General features: G+C 33.8%; 2 protein-coding genes and 2 long non-coding RNA genes across 7 annotated transcripts in view; 3 read left to right on the top strand and 1 right to left on the bottom strand.

Moving 5' to 3' along the window:
• The window catches only part of LOC143244807 (zinc finger protein GLIS3-like), a 67747-nt gene extending 66253 nt beyond the window's left edge, over positions 1-1494 (top strand). Inside the window, exon 11 of the transcript XR_013025331.1 lies at positions 1373-1494. The gene's annotated coding sequence lies outside the window, so the exon portion shown is untranslated. The remainder of the gene's footprint in view (positions 1-1372) is intronic.
• The window catches only part of LOC143244810 (uncharacterized), a 46710-nt gene continuing 30704 nt past the window's right edge, over positions 166-16171 (bottom strand). The window contains exons 6-7 of one of the 3 annotated variants that reach the window (XR_013025335.1): positions 10839-11153; positions 1632-2174 (exon numbers count right to left, since the gene is read on the bottom strand). This is a non-coding gene — a long non-coding RNA (uncharacterized LOC143244810). Of the gene's footprint in view, positions 2175-9601; positions 9735-10838; positions 11154-16171 lie in introns of those variants that run through there. The other 2 variants (XR_013025337.1, XR_013025336.1) reach the window with 2 other exon arrangements.
• LOC143244809 (uncharacterized) lies at positions 1447-2286 on the top strand. The gene is made up of 2 exons (XR_013025334.1): positions 1447-1579; positions 1782-2286. It is a non-coding gene; the product is annotated as an uncharacterized LOC143244809 (long non-coding RNA).
• Positions 10476-14362, top strand: LOC143244808 (uncharacterized). 2 transcript variants are annotated; one of them, XR_013025333.1, is made up of 2 exons: positions 10476-10816; positions 13779-14362. XR_013025333.1 is itself a non-coding variant. In XM_076490161.1 (2 exons), the coding sequence occupies exons 1-2, from the start codon at positions 10522-10524 to the stop codon at positions 13807-13809; spliced, it is 321 nt and encodes a 106-aa protein (XP_076346276.1). In that variant the 5' UTR covers positions 10476-10521; the 3' UTR covers positions 13810-14362. The 2 variants fall into 2 exon arrangements, 1 of the variants encoding a protein (XP_076346276.1); XM_076490161.1 differs by having other exon boundaries at positions 10476-10811.

The raw sequence follows: 16171 nt of genomic DNA, 5'->3' as shown, positions 1-16171 counted from the left end.
AGAAATATATATACAAATAAGAAACACATATACAAATTATACAATAGTACAATGCTAAGAAATATATATACAAATAAGAAACACATATACAAATTATACAATAGTACAATGCTAAGAAATATATATACAAATAAGAAACACATATACAAATTATACAATAGTACAATGCTAAGAAATATATATACAAATAAGAAACACATATACAAATTATACAATAGTACAATGCTAAGAAATATATATACAAATAAGAAACACATATACAAATTATACAATAGTACAATGCTAAGAAATATATATACAAATAAGAAACACATATACAAATTATACAATAGTACAATGCTAAGAAATAGATATACAAATAAGAAACACATATACAAATTATACAATAGTACAATGCTAAGAAATATATATACAAATAAGAAACACATATACAAATTATACAATAGTACAATGCTAAGAAATATATATACAAATAAGAAACACATATACAAATTATACAACAGTACAATGCTAAGAAATATATATACAAATAAGAAACACATATACAAATTATACAACAGTACAATGCTAAGAAATATATATACAAATAAGAAACACATATACAAATTATACAATAGTACAATGCTAAGAAGATGGCGGGGATGATAAAATAAGTTTTCATTGAAGTAAAACATGAGAAATGGTGGAAACACAAGACATTTCAACAAAACAAAAGAGTGACTTTTTAATTCGGTAACCTTGCAATAACCCATTTCTGTACACTCGTCTAACTTGTAATTAATATCTGCTTACGAAATTACCAGTGACTTTAGTAGTAATTTTAGCAAAATATTTCTGAAGATATTTAAACAGTATGAAATTCGAGACACATACGTAATTCAAATAATAATAATTTGAATGATAAACGAGAGTTTTGTGATAAAAATGAGTTTTTGTTATTATCATGCTTCAAAATATAGGTTCTACATCCTTTGTAAAGTCAGTTCACATAACTCCATGTACCACATTTTTTACTTTTTCTTCTACCTGGGCAGAAAGTGTTATTTCTCAATTGCTTATGCCTAAAGTAAATGGAAAAGACCTATTTTTTCTTCAAACATTGCTTTTGTGACCTGGGTAATGAAATTTTCAAAATTACCCATTTTCCAGAACATTCCAGGTAGATTCAGTGCTGAGTAGCTAATAGAGAGTTTTTTCGAACTTACAAGAATTTTCAAGAACTTTCTAGAATGTTGTAGAACTTACGAGAATTTTCAAGAACCTTTTAAAATTTTCTAGGACTTTCTATAGTAATATATGTATAAAGGGGCTAAACACTTCAGTTTAGTTCTAGCTGCCTATGTGAAAACATAGACCTATCTGATTTTAACAGAGATGGCATGAAGAAGCTGCAAGCATTCTCAAGACGCATTCTGCTATGTACGTGGCCATGTTATAAAGACAAGAGCGAAAAAATAATCTGTGACAGCATCTACTAAAATATGTGATGGCGACAAGGCATGTTTCGGCATGCCTGTTGGTGATCAAGACAAACTCTGGGCACTAATTTTACCTGCGATCACTGAAAAAACTCAAGAAGGTAAGAAGGACAATTTTTGCGTGCTTGGATAGTAAGATTTTATATTATACAAATTTTAGACCTTTCAAAATTTAAATATATTTTAATTTATCTGTATTTAATAATCCAATAGTATGCAAAATATTTTATATGTGATATTTTTTCTATAATGTGTACGAAGTAAATTTATTCTTCATAATAATTTTATTTTACTCTTTTGCAGAGTGGTACAGAGGGGAAAAGAGAGCCATGAAGTTCGATATTCCAAGAATTTGGCGTGAGTCCACTGACCACTCAAGCAATTGCGACTTCTACATGGTGGACCCTTCCAAACGTCGGGCTAGCAAGAATGCATCTGCTATCATGTAAACGGACCTTCCATCATCCATCGCCCCAGTGCCACACTACTCTGAGCTCCCTGTATCCACTCCGTCAGAGAGAAAGCAGCCATCCTCAGAAGAGAGCAGCAAATCAGAAGAGAAGGTAGACGTTGAAGATCCAGATTACAATTTCAGAGGTGCAGTAAGGCGAGCGCTTCCACCAAGATATACTGGATTTTGAACGCCGCTACCATGGAGCGTATAACATAAACATGATGGGAGACTATATTTGAGGACTGAAATGTGAAAGTGGTTTACATTACAGTCACAAATCTCGAAAAACTACTCACTCCTAAATAAGTTTGTTCATTTTTGTATAACTTTAGTATAAATACATATAAATCTTGATTCATATGTTGTTTTATTCAGACTTTATGTAAATGAAAATATGCAAATTTGCCAGTTTTTACACGGAAAATAGATTAATTTCTAAATTTCATTATCTAGATCACAAAAGCAGAGTTTGAAGGGAATAATGGCTATTTTCTGTACTTTTACAACATAAGCAATTAAGAAATAACACATACTATCCAGGAACAAAATTTTTGCTACATAGTATAATCATAACAGGAATTATAACTGCACCCAAGGGTATTCACAGTCACATAATTTAATTATTTACAGTTACGGTGTAACTTGCATTGTACACGAGTTTCAACATTCTCTTGGTTACTTTCTTATATGCATTTCATAATGCAAGTAATTAACATTTCTTCACATATAAAGCTTATGTAATTGAAAACAATACCATTATTATATAACATTTTGTACTCCTTTTTGGCTTTCATAGATGGTACACCGAGCAGCACTGAAAAAATATATAATAGACAAAAGATAGTGCGAAAATGACCTTTTACACATCTCTGTTTTGATATTCGTAATTGGCTGATTAAAAGAAACGTAATACTAACAAACTTTGTTTGGTTGGTTTGGATCTTTGTTGTCGAGTATAAAGCTGCACAATTTGTACTGTGCCTACTGTTAGGATTGAGCTTAGAATTTTAATTTTATTAACTCTTAGACTTATCGTTTAGTGAAATGTATTTTGTTATTTTATTTTACTCATACTCGTTATACCTAAAATATTTTGTTTTATATATTTTAAAGGTTTTTTTTAATTAACTGTTGATAAATATATTAATTTCTATTGTAATTTTCTTTTATTATTTGTTTCAATTTTCGACTTTCTCACTCCCATGACTTCCGCTCTCATTAACAACTATATAATTACAATTTTGTTTTAATTTTCGGTTTGGTTTGTTTTGAATTTTGCGCAAAGTTACACGAAGGCTATCTGAGCTAGCTGTCCTTAATTTAGCAGTGTAAAACTTCAGGGAAGGCAGCTAGTCATCACCACCCACCTCCATTATTGTTTCAGATGTTTTCACAAAAGTGATCAAGATATATTTGCATTACTCGTCTCTAATTTTCAAATGATAGAGTGAAATGAAGGCAAGTAATAAACAACACTCACTGCCAACACTTGGGCTATTCTTTTCTGATCGAGAAATGGAATTTAGTTTTCACCCTTAAAAGGCACCCACTGCCCAAATTGCGGAGGGTGATTTTTTTTCTATGACGATACACCAAGAGGCTAAAATATTTTAATTGTAACATTGAACGATTATGCAATCAGACACTCAGCTGATTTTAAATAAATTTCAGAATTAAAATATAAAAGATATATAAGTTTATGCAAATGATACATTCACAACTCACCTTTTTTAAGTGACTTTAGCGCAAGAAGCTTAGGGCAAGTGGTGCTCAAAACTACTTTTCGAACAATGGGCGTTGTCCACTATATTCTCCCACTGTATTCTTTGTTTGTTTTGAATTTCGCGCAAAGCTACTCGAAGGTTATCTACGCTAACCTTCCCTAATTTTGCAGTGTAAGACTAGAGGGAAGGCAGCTAGTTGTCACCACCTACCGCCAACTCTTGGGTTACTCTTTTACCAACGAATAGTGGGATTGACGTTCACATAATAACGTCCCCACGGCTGAGGGGGCGAGCATGTTTGGTGTGACGATTATTCGAACCTGCGACCCTCGCATTACAAGTCGAGTGCCTTAACCACCTGGCCATGCCGGACACCCACTGTATGCAGCTTAGTCACAGTTATAAGTTATGTATTAATATAAAACTAACTTAAGATAGAGGTAGTTCATTCTACACCAAGGAGAAAATAAATTTGTTAGACCTATTTCCAAAACTACAGAGACAAGCACAGATATAGGCTAAATAATACAGTAGAAGACTTAAAGTATTTTAACATCCTGGGTCAGAATCCTCCAATTACCAAGTAAAGTGCAAAGGAAGCTTTTTTCTGTGATCAGACTTAACACAATAGTTAATTATTTTGTAATTTAATTTACGTTTTGCGTAATACAATTTCAGTGGTTTCTAGATGTACTTTATAAATCATAATACTTTTGAAACAGTTTTAAAAATATAGATGACAAATCTTGTTAGGCTTCTTTTCGAAAATACAGACACGTTAACATCCTCGGTCTAAATCCTCTAATTACTAAGTGAAGTGCTAAGGAAAGTTTTTCGAAACAAAGTATGACAACAACAACAAAAAACATATGTTGTAGAAACACATAAAGTACTGCAATTATATATTATGATAACTGTGATACAGTATTTTGCTATACATTTAGTTAATCACACTCTTTAAAATCAATAAAATAACAAACAAGTAGAGAGTTTGAGACAGAATGTAGGAACGAAGTTGTATAAACATTGAAACAAAATGAAGTAAAGTAAATCTGTAAAAAAGATCTCCTATCTTGTGTTGTTTATCAAATAGATGGAAAAGGTGAAAAAGGATAGGAAAAGGAAGTTGTTTAGTATTTTGCTCAATGGAAACGTAAAATATAACTCATCCTCTCCACAAAAATTTGTTCACTGCTGACATTAAATGTCTTCAACAACAGAATACACCTATAAAAGTTTTGTGTATGTTAATTATTTATTCTTTTTTTTTATCAATTTTGCACCTTTTCGTACAACTATCTTCAGCCATTAGCATATCGTATCATAGGTCCATATGCTAATGTTATTTCGTAATTATTATTTTATATGAGTTTGTTGGAATAGATATATATATATAATGATATCCTATAACTTCAATTATAATGTAAAAATGGCAGTACTATCACATTTCAGCAGTAGTTAATATAATTGACGTCATCTTTCCATCAGTCAAATTAAGGAAAACAAAACGCAGACTTATAGAAAATAATAGCTTGCATGGAAGGTCTTTTTTAGAAGTAGAACTAAAATACTAATTCTAATGCAATCAAATTGATATACAAAATAACTTTGGGCACTATTTTACAAAATTCCTCGTCTGGGCCGAATATGTTTTTTGTTTTTTTTTTCAAAAGCATTTTATTTCTTGTTATCAACTGCAACACAATGATGAAAATGTGCAGCAGTGAAACAAAAGTGTATAAAATAGCAAGTTAAATATGTACTTTTCCTGCTAAAGAAATCATTAACCATTTCTACACTTCATTAATAAGCTTCTTTGTAAGGTTGTGTTTGATTTACAAAAGAGAGCTGGGCCCTTGTTTGGTCTGTGAATCAAAAGAATCATAGCTCGAGTTTTGCATTTTGTGGTAGTGAGTAAAGACGGTCAAATATGCTATTCGATCATACAAAAGTAGTTCAAGAGCTGACAGCAAGTACTTTTAATTCGCCGCTCTCACTCAAGTACATATGTTTAAAATTAGGGAAGGCTATACGTAGATAATCATTGTGTAGTTTTTGCATGAAATCCTGAAAAGAATAAACTTCAGAATAGTAAAGTAATTGGGTAAAAAATTTAACAATTAGTTATGAGACTAGGATGTAGATCAACGTATTTCGAAGAAAGAAAAAAAAGAAAAGCTAATGTAAGAACGTTACAAATAAATGTATTTGAACTACTTTTTTGGTAGAGAAAGAGAAAGTAAAGGTATACTCTTAATGGGAACAAAATGTATATTGCGAAAAGTAAAAAAATTCGAAAATAACGTGCTGTTCCATGTGGTAAAACCTAGCTCGGGTCAGATTTCTATGGATGGATGAAAGAGTAAAGTTACGTTTGTCACTAGAACTGGGATGGCTAAGAATGAAATAGTTGGCTATCCAACCTTGAGAATTCGACTTGATGGCTAAAGGATCGGGCCATAACTAACAAAATTCTGATGCAAAAATAACCGCCATTCTACCAGAGAAGCAGACTTACATAGAAATCAGCTCAACGCTAGTACAGCGGTAAATCTACAGATTTACAACGTTGAAATCACGGGTTCGATTACCCTCGGTGGGCTCAGCAGATAACCCGATGTGGTTTTGTTATAAGAAAACACACACACAAGTAGAATTCACATGCGTAGACAACTTGAAATCAAGAAAAGTAAACCAGTTCTGGGATTTTGGAGGTTGGAGAAGATTATAAATCACGATTCATATAATTACAAGATAGAAAATACCGTCTAAATGTTGATTCAAGTAACAAAATTCTATTAGAAATCTTGGAAGCTATTTTAACTATCGTTGTCCCTTTTTCTAATACTAAAAACAGTATCGTATTAGCATAACACTGTTTTATATGTGAAAGAATATAACTAGATAAGTTTATATTTTTTTTTTGCTCTTTGAAGTTCATATATTTTGATTTGTAATTATATGACTTCAAATTTTATTATTATATTAATAAATACATATAGGGTGCTAAATTTGCACAGATATATAATTCAAACATTTCTCAGCGACATTATTAATGATTCAAATGGGAAAATGAAACGTTTACTGTAACATTTCGTAAAAATCGAAGTTTTTCTTTCAAAACTGTTTTTCTACATAATATGATAACATCAGTGCACTTTCGTAAGTAGAAACAAATATTTATAATAACGAAATGTCGGTAAACGAAATCGAGTTAAGTATCAGAGTTCTTTATTCTATAGCCTGCAACTCGATCACACCATAAACTAAGTATGTCTCGCGAATTATATTCTGATATTAGTAAAGCAATCATAAAATTTCGGCACCAACGACAATTTCGAGGTGAAAATAATAACAAAAATGTACCTTCTGGGGAGCTTTCTGGGCCAAACTTTACAGAATACAGTTCTTAATCACCAAATGTTCTCAGAAACGACTAATATAATTACATCAAGTTGGGCATTGGGCCACCTGCGCTGTGCCCGCCGCAATGATGAACCCTTAATTTTAGCGTTGTAGATCCTCAAGCCTTCTCTTTAGCAACTGGATGACAAGTCATTTCAGGTAAGCAATATAGCAGTGTCTAATACGACAAAGTATAAGATAAAATGCATCCTATCAAACAAGAATAAAAACGGGTTTAAATACTTCAAATTATAAACTATTTTTCAAGGACAGAGACTTATAAAGCGTAGCTTTGCACTTATCAACAAACTTTCAAAGTCTTTTCTTTTTCTAGTCAATATGATTATGTATATAGTTTGAAGAAAATACAGGATTCCATACCAATGATGTGGTTAGTTTGTGACAAACTGAAAATGAGATGTTGCGAGCAACAAGAAAAAAACTACAAAAAACGATACATTTTCTCCACTACAGATCGATATACTAATTAAGGCCAACAGTCCTAATGGACTATATGAAGAGGAAGTTTGAATATAAACTCGAACGGACTAGACAACAAAATTAAATGTATCTAACTCTTTATGGTTTTTATTATAACATTATTGGAAACAACGATCTTAAAATACGGCATGTATAATTCTACCCTTAAGCATTTATAAAATGACTGTTTCTGAAGGAGAATGCACTGTTCACATACAGATTATAGCAAGTGAAAAGAATATATAAAATCGTTTGGTTTCATGATCTTCTAAGTTTATGTACCAATAATCTTTACATAAATAATTGAAAGAAAGAAACAGTTGAAAATAGTAATATAATATTAACTCAAATCATCCTGGTCAAGATCACCCTAGAAAAAAATCGTCCTGTCTAAAATCATCCTACGTCATCCTCACCAATCTCATATTTAGATGTAACATGGACATATCATAGTTACAAGTGCCTAACACCTTTTACATTCACCATAAACAAACCAAGTGATTCTCAGTTTGTGTAATATGGACACAACATAATTGTATTGTCTTTAGTATATTCTGCATTTACTGTGAAGAATAAATGGTTAAATGTAAATATTTATTACAATTTGTCAAATTTTATTATTAGTTATATATTTTCAACTGAAGAAAACAAGATAGTTCGAGTCCCGTAAGCAGGGACTAAAGTGGCGCCGACTGTAGTATTTGTACGTCGTTTACGATGTTTATTACCAAATTAAATTGAAAATTATCAGGCAGCTAGTAATATTGCCTAAGTAGTGATGACTTGGATTGTTAATCGATATGGTGTTTTTAGATATATCCTTAATAAATGATAAGTACTTTATAATACTATGTAGTGTTTCCTTTTGTAACAATATCCGTGTAATGATTGAGTCACAAGTTCCGGGAATGTCCGTAAATATCATAACATAATTTGAATTCCTTCTTCCTTTTTATTACACGATAACTCAGAAACTAAAACAATAATGTCAAACAATTTCACTGGGGTGACCTTGCTTCAAACGGATTATAAGTATTATTAACTAGTATTGACTTTTATTAAAAATCACAATTCTAGTGTAAACGGTGTTATCATTACCTCTTGAGGCCCGTTATAGCTAGGTGTTTCAGGCACTCGACTCGTAAGATAAGGGTCGCAGGTTCGAAGCCCCGTCACACCCAACATGCTCGCCCTTTCAGCCATGGAGGCGTTATAATGTGACGGTTAATACTATTGTTCGTTGGTAAAAGAGTAGCCCAAGAGCTGGCGGTGGGTGGTGATGACTAGCTGCCATCCCTCTATTCTTACACTGGTAAATTTGGGATGGCTAGCGCAGCTGGTACTCATGTAGCTTTGCGCGAAATTCATAAACAAACAAACATTACCTCTTGAAGTTAACTTCCTTACAGACAAGGTGTTCAATTAAATTGTTTGAGCACAGGTTGAAGTAGGAATTACCAGCAAATAACAGATGAATACTTAGAAGCTCATTGTATTTACAATTTGGTTATAAACACAACATTCTTATATCTATTAAAAACTGCATTAAAAACAAGCAAACAAGTGAAGAATAACTTTAGAAAAGGAAATAAATATGGCAATATCAATCCTTCAAAAACGATACAAACAAGATAGTAGCGATGGCATTTGCATCTTTTCTATTTACTTTAGGCATAAGCAATTGGGAAATAACACTTTCTGCCCAGAAACAAGAAAAAGTAAAAAGTTTGTTACATAGTGTTATAGGAATCCCCTCTGGTTCAGTAGTAAACCTACGGACTTACAATGCTAAAATCAGGCGTTCCATTACCCTCAGTGGACTTAGCAGATAGCCCGAAGTGGCTTTGTTATAAGAAAAAAAAACTATCCGAAGGTCAGAACTCACATTAAGAGGTAGTTTAATTTAAAGAATTGTTTGTTTGTTTTTTGAATTTCCCACAAAGCTACTCGAGGGCTATCTGTGCTAGCCGTTCTTAATTTAGTAATGTAAAACAAGAGGGAAGGCAGCTGGTCATCACCACCCATCGCCAACTCTTGGGCTACTCTTTTACCAACGAATAGTGGGATTGACCGTCACATTATAACGCCCCCACGGCTGAGAGGGCGAGAATGTTTGGCGCGACGGGGATGCGAACCCGCGACCCTCAGATTACGAGTCGCACGCCTTAACACGTTTGGCCATGCTGGACCAATCTAAAGAAAACAAAAAAAAAAAAATTAGAAAACATAACTTAAATGTTCACCTACATTCACTAAAACAATTTTTTTTTAATTACTTAAACCTAGGTAATATCTTGCCATTATCAAACATTTAATCAAATTTAAAATATTGTTAAATTAACTTTTATGCTTTTAAGTGTTGCAAACAATGTTCCATTATTATTTCTCCTATAACGTTTAGTCGCGAATAATAATAATAATTTTACTTTTATCTGTTTTATTGTAACTAACTTTTTATCTGTTTACTTTTGGCTATAAAATTTATATTTAATGTTGCACCACATAAAATACCAGGCTCTTCAATACGACTTTTATAAGGAAAAAACTTGGTTTTAAAAAATTCATAAAGTGTTCATCATAACGATATAAGCCCGGCTTCGCTAGTTGGTTGAGGAACACAACTCGTAATCTGCTAAACATGCTCGCCCTTTCAGCCGTGGAGGCGTTATTATTTACAATCAATCTCACTATCCATTAGTAAAAGAGTAGCCAAAGAGTTGGCGGTGGGTGGTGATGACTAGCTGCCTTCCCTCTAGTCTTACACCGCTAAATTAGATATGGTTAGCGCAGATAGCTCTCGAGTAGCTTTGCGCGAAATTAAAACAAACAAACAAAAAAACAAGGTCAAATACGAGAATTAGGTTAAAATCGATAAGCAACGATTAACGAACGAAGAATGTAATAAGCGATGGATCCCCAGAAGAGTCGAAAATAATGGAAATGAAAGGTGTATTCATTGACCTCAAATTCTAAATTCACTATGTCAAAGCAAACATCACACGCTGACTTCAAGTGGACGACGGAGGAGGAAAGCACGGCGGACCAGCCAACGCTGGAGGTGCAAACCTGGTTAGTGAGTGTGTTTCTGTACTTCACATATGTAGGTGCTTGGACAAATAGCTCGTGGACCGTAATAATAGTGACTTTGACTACACATGTGAAGTTGTGTATTATGTTCCCGAAATATGTTCAAACCACTATCAACACACGGCAGGAAATCCAGAGACAACTGCGCAAAGGAATACTACAGAACATGAAACATGGAAAAAGGTAAGGTAAGTAATTTCCATAACTTACTTTGTGTTGACTGGGGTGGCAGGATAGGCTGGAGATATGCCCTATCCTCTTCTTACAGTAAGGGTTTAGTTAGAATAGTTAGTGTGTTCTCTAAGCTGACGGGATGGAGGCAGGATACAGGAGATGGAGTTAGGAAGCCTATCCCTAGGGTACAGACTGTGCCCTGGGGCCTGTAGGGTGGCGGATGGTCCTTGGCGGAGGACGGCGCAGGAACATCTGTGTGGTTAGCTGTCGAATGGATAGTTCGTCATTCTGGCGGGTGTTGGGTACATGGAGGTGAGCCCAGAATACTCAGGTCAGTGATGGAAGCCGACTCTTTGAGAAAGAAAAGACCCACATGGTCAAGTGCTGACTTGGAGTATGGAGACCACACAAACTTGATAACCCATAGTAATTATCCGAAGTTTCTCAGTATAGGTAAGAGTTTAAATTCCGAACGGAAATCGAATGTAGACTATAGCCAAGTTCCAACGGCAAAGTCAACACGTAGTTAAAAAATTGATGTCATTGACAAATGTCGTACATAAAATAATGATATGTAATAGTTCCCCAAGCACAGGGTTTTGGGTGATAAGGGGCTATCCTTATCACCTAAGCCCTTATCGTGCTTAGAGCAAACACCTGTGGGAAGATAACGTTTAAAAAGTAAGAAAATAATAGGTAAATTTTAAGTAGAGTTACGTGAGCGTGTTGCCCACAGAAACGTTATTATCATTAATCCTTATAATATCAATAGAAGAAAAAAAGACGTGTTAATGACCATAAATAAGAATTATCTATAGTGTATTAGAAAATCTCACTTCCTTTCAAAAAATGCTTAGCTTAGTACCTAACGTGCAAATCCTAGGGTACAGCTTTACTTGCTGTTATCAAAAAAATTTTGCGCTCCCCAATTTGGAACTGTATGAGAGTTATAAGAGAGAGAGTTAATTCCCACTACTTTATTAAAGTAGTCTAAAAATTGTCAGTAGGCGCTGTTGATGATATATTCTTTTCCTCTGCTTTATCAGTTCAAGATAAAGAACGGCTAGAGCAAATAATTCCCATGTAACTTTTCTCGAATTTGTGAAGAAAAGAGACAAACCTCTTCATGAAAAAGATAAAAAATTAAATGAACATAAGATAAATCGATCTTAACGTCATTCTTCATTCTTGTAGAGATTAGTGAAAATCGCTATTAATACAGAGAAACTCTCTACTTTAGTCTCACAAAATAATATTCGGTCACGCTACTTGTGTCGTAACAGAATCCTAGTGCTGTAGTCCGAGGCTAAGAATTATGACACTTTGGTCAATATATGACCTCTATGCACATCAAATTTTAATTATTTACCTATTCCCCTAAGAATGTTCTCTATTGGGTAAGCTATAGGTTTATAGACTTACAACGCTGAATTCCAAGGATCGATTACTCGAGGTAGGCAGAGCAAAGATATCCGAGCCCCCTTAATAGAAATTTACTGTTGCACGTAAAGTTACCTAAAATTTTAGTAAATTTGTTTTAAGATTTGCTGCTAATGTTGTATCAGAATTTACCCTCAATAATAAATTTAAAGATTTCCGTGTGAATTTTGTTTACTGTTATAGCTTTTGATACAGGAGTTTCACATTTTTATATCATATCACCTTCATACTGTCAACTTTCCTGATGGACTATGACTTTTCTTCTTCATGTTAGTATATACTGTTGTGTCAAAGTGTATGAAGAAATTGGAAATTGTGTTGTCAGTCGCTTGACCGATTGTTATTGGTTCAATACAAGTTGGACGAAAGATTGGAGTTCACTTGCTGATCGTTTGATCTCTTGTCATTGGCGTTAAGCTAGCTGTTCAATGTTTGATCGATACCCGCTGGTCGAAAACAGGTGAAATAGAATGTGAGAAGATATTATCTAGAATATTTAAGCTAATGGTTGGACTATTCAGAGATTTTCTATTCATACTGCTATTTTTACAAAGCTAGGCTATAGTATGCGAAGCCAATAAAGAAATAATTACGACATACACAGCCAACAATATACGTCACGTGCGACAAAGAAAACTATACTGAAACAAGTGTAGGTGCTAAAATAAATATTCACACTATTTTTGGCAGTTAACAGTTAATCAGGTCTTACATTCATAGTGTTTATATAATGAATCAATATTCAAAAGAATTGTCCTTTTGACCAACTTACGGTAATGTGTAATATGCGTACAAAATCTAAAAACGTTTCTATAGTTTTCGATTATCCAATTTTAAGAAGGTTACCATATTTACTTACGTCATAGTCTTACCTAGGTCAAAGATAATCTGTATTTACCTGTACTTTTGCATCATATCACCTGATTTTATAAAGTTTGTCTGGTTCTAATAAAGACATGATGAACGTATCATCTATTTCTAACACAAACTCTGCATCAAACATGATTAACAAGCAACGTGTAGTCGAGCATCGTGACATCTAGTTCTAACAATTCCTGTACCTAGTCATGCAACGTAATACTTGGTGCCTCGTTCTAACAGTTTCTATATCTAGTTATGCAAGATCTCACCTTTTTCTACAGATTATATATCTACTCATGCAACATGTCACCTGGTTCTAATGTTTTTATATCTTTCTACTCATGTGACACGTTACTTGGGTCTAATAATTTGTATATCTGTACATATATATATGTCTATCAGTCTTAACTTCCATTCGTCGGTCTCAGAGAAGAAATAAGAGAGTATCAATAGATATAGAAATAAAAATTAGGAAAGCGAGATGTGCGTGGTCAAGTCCATAATGTTCCACATCTATATCGCCCTACACTGCCAACAGACAGAGGTTTGGATTTGCTGTTTTTAACGAAGTCCTTCCTTGTAAGTTTATTTAACTTTATCAAATATATACTAATTTTCACTAACATTATATATATACATTTGTATATGGTAAATATATATTTTCTTTTTCATCAGTGGTAAAAGGAGAAGAGAATCTCTGACGTAGAGGCTTAATGCATTTTTTGATTGGCCGTACCCTATGATGTGGACTGCAATTTTACCTTATCAAGGCTCATCAGCACAGCTTGGGTCAACAAACGAAAGAAATACCATTAGGCCTATTATAATGATGAAGTGTACATAATATGCGTGGGATTAAAAGTCCGTTTTACTTCTCCAAGTAGTAGCCCATCTATTCGTGCAACATCTTACTGATTCTATCCATTTCTACGCGCAACTAGTCTTCATGTAGCTTTGCGCAAAATTCAAACACAAACATCAGTTTCTATAGCTATTCGACCTCAGATTTACATGAACGGAGAGCTTCTCCAGACTGCTATATCTGCAAAACTTTTAGGGCTAACATATGATTCTAAATTTACCTGGATAAAAGATGTAAATAACATAAAAACCAAAATTTGGCGAAGAATAAACTATGTTAGGAGTCTAACTGGTGAAAATTATGAAACACCTGAAAACATCATGAAAATATACAAAACATATATTCTTCGTTCTAACAATTGTGTTAGAATTACAGTTAAAAAAACAGCTATCGTTAAGCATGGATTAACGTAAGTGAAAAACAATTGCAAAAAGTTAAAAAAATATAATAATAATAATTAAAAAAATAAAAAAATAAATGTATATATAATAATAATAATAAACTAGTACTAAAATAAAACAGGCCACCCACGTTCTAGATTTATTAAAAAAATATGAAAGAACAATATACATGGACATTGCCCTGAAAAGGGCCTGGATTAGTTATGCTTATCACTCTGGCCCTGTGTATTTACTTTAAATATATTAATAAGTCCACTCAAACAATGAAAAGGAAGGGGGAAGAGGTCGAGTGTACCTTACCCTCCTGGGTATATAAATATATATATATATAGAAAGAGAGAGAGAGCTATTCGACCGGAGATTGACGAGAGAAGAAATATGTAGCGCTCTTGTGGGCTCTTAAGAAGTGTGAACGTATAGTGTGGTGTGATTGATATTAGACGGTCTCGAAAAGGCTTTGACAGTGGTAGTGTATTGGAAGGCGAGAAAAAAAACTGAAAAGTAATATCACTCTGTTGTGACAAACAGAAGAAGAGAGAAAAACATATAAAGAAAACCCTACCAATATAAAAACTAAAGGAGAGCGGCAGGGCTACGGTGCAAGGCTTTTTGAAGCAGACGACATGTCGACCACAGAAAAAAGCAGTAAATAAGTAAGTTTAGTGTAGGAGGCCTAAACTTAAACGAGAGTTTACAACTGAAAACTTTAATGCAGTTAGCAAAAGATCTAAAATTAAAAACTACCCCAGTTAAAGATACAATTAGTAAAGTAAGGAAAAAAAATATGTAAAATAAGCAAAGAAAATGTTAATATAACTACTGTCGACAGTGAAGCTGAGGCTACACTGATCGACAATGTAATAGAAAATAAAAACATAACGAGTAGTAGCACAAGCAATCACAAACCCACCCTGGATATTGAAACAAACACTAACTCAGAACGTGAGAAAGCTCGTTCTGACGACGAAAGATTCACACTTGTGAAGACTAAAAGTCAGAAAAAACAAGAAAAACAAGTACTAGCAAACACAAATACAGAAACACATTCAAAAACTGAAACAAAACTACCGAAACATGCCATTATTATACAAGGTATTCCAGGGACTTCAAACCAGCCTCAACTAGCAAAGAAAATTTAGAGGTGTAAACCAGGGGTCACCAAACTACAGCCCTCGAGGTCATTTTGTCCGGCCCGCCAGCAGCTAGCCGCTTGGAAATAAAAAAGTGACATTTCATCAAATGTTCGACTGTCATAACAAAATAAATCACACCGATGGTCGCTTTAAGCTGGCAAACACAAAACGTTATGATAAAAAGAAACAAGACTGTCACGCGCATTTTTAAACAATAGGAAAATTCTTCTTTTGTCCTTGCTGCCCGTTTATTCATATCGAGGCACGTATCGAAGAAAGCATTAGGATTTCGAAAACAAGTACAGACTTAACCCTCGTCCTATCGCCTCGTCTTGTAAATTCAGCGGCCTAGGGTTACCGCTTCAGCAAGCTCATTTCTCTTAGTAGTCGGGTTATGTGCTTTTCGTAACTCGTTCTTAGGTAAGTGTCGTGGCAAACGTACGTTTCAATATATTTTGTTCATGCGTTCTTGGACCAGTACAATACTTTTCTCACAGCGTTCTGTGTTTAGCATTTTCAGATCCTGTTTTATTTCACCCATTGTTATGGTTGCTTTTAAAAGAAGAAAAGTGGACTCTGAGTGTCGTGCTTTCAATGAAAAATGGGGAGAAAAGTACTTCTTTGTGGAAACAAAAAACCAGAAAGCTACTTGTGTGATATGCACCGAAAGTG

The sequence above is a fragment of the Tachypleus tridentatus genome, chromosome 2 (genome assembly GCF_004210375.1).
Source record: "Tachypleus tridentatus isolate NWPU-2018 chromosome 2, ASM421037v1, whole genome shotgun sequence".
NCBI lineage: Eukaryota > Metazoa > Arthropoda > Merostomata > Xiphosura > Limulidae > Tachypleus > Tachypleus tridentatus.
This window is presented reverse-complemented; position numbering and strand designations above follow the sequence as displayed.

What these genes read in the sequence shown, in the direction of transcription:
- LOC143244808 (XM_076490161.1), top strand. Translation starts at nt 10,522, where the DNA reads ATGTCAAAGCAAACATCACACGCTGACTTCAAGTGGACGACGGAGGAG. An exon ending in AACATGAAACATGGAAAAAG is followed by an intron (nt 10,812 to 13,778) that starts GTAAGGTAAGTA and finishes CTTTTTCATCAG; the next exon opens with TGGTAAAAGGAGAAGAGAAT.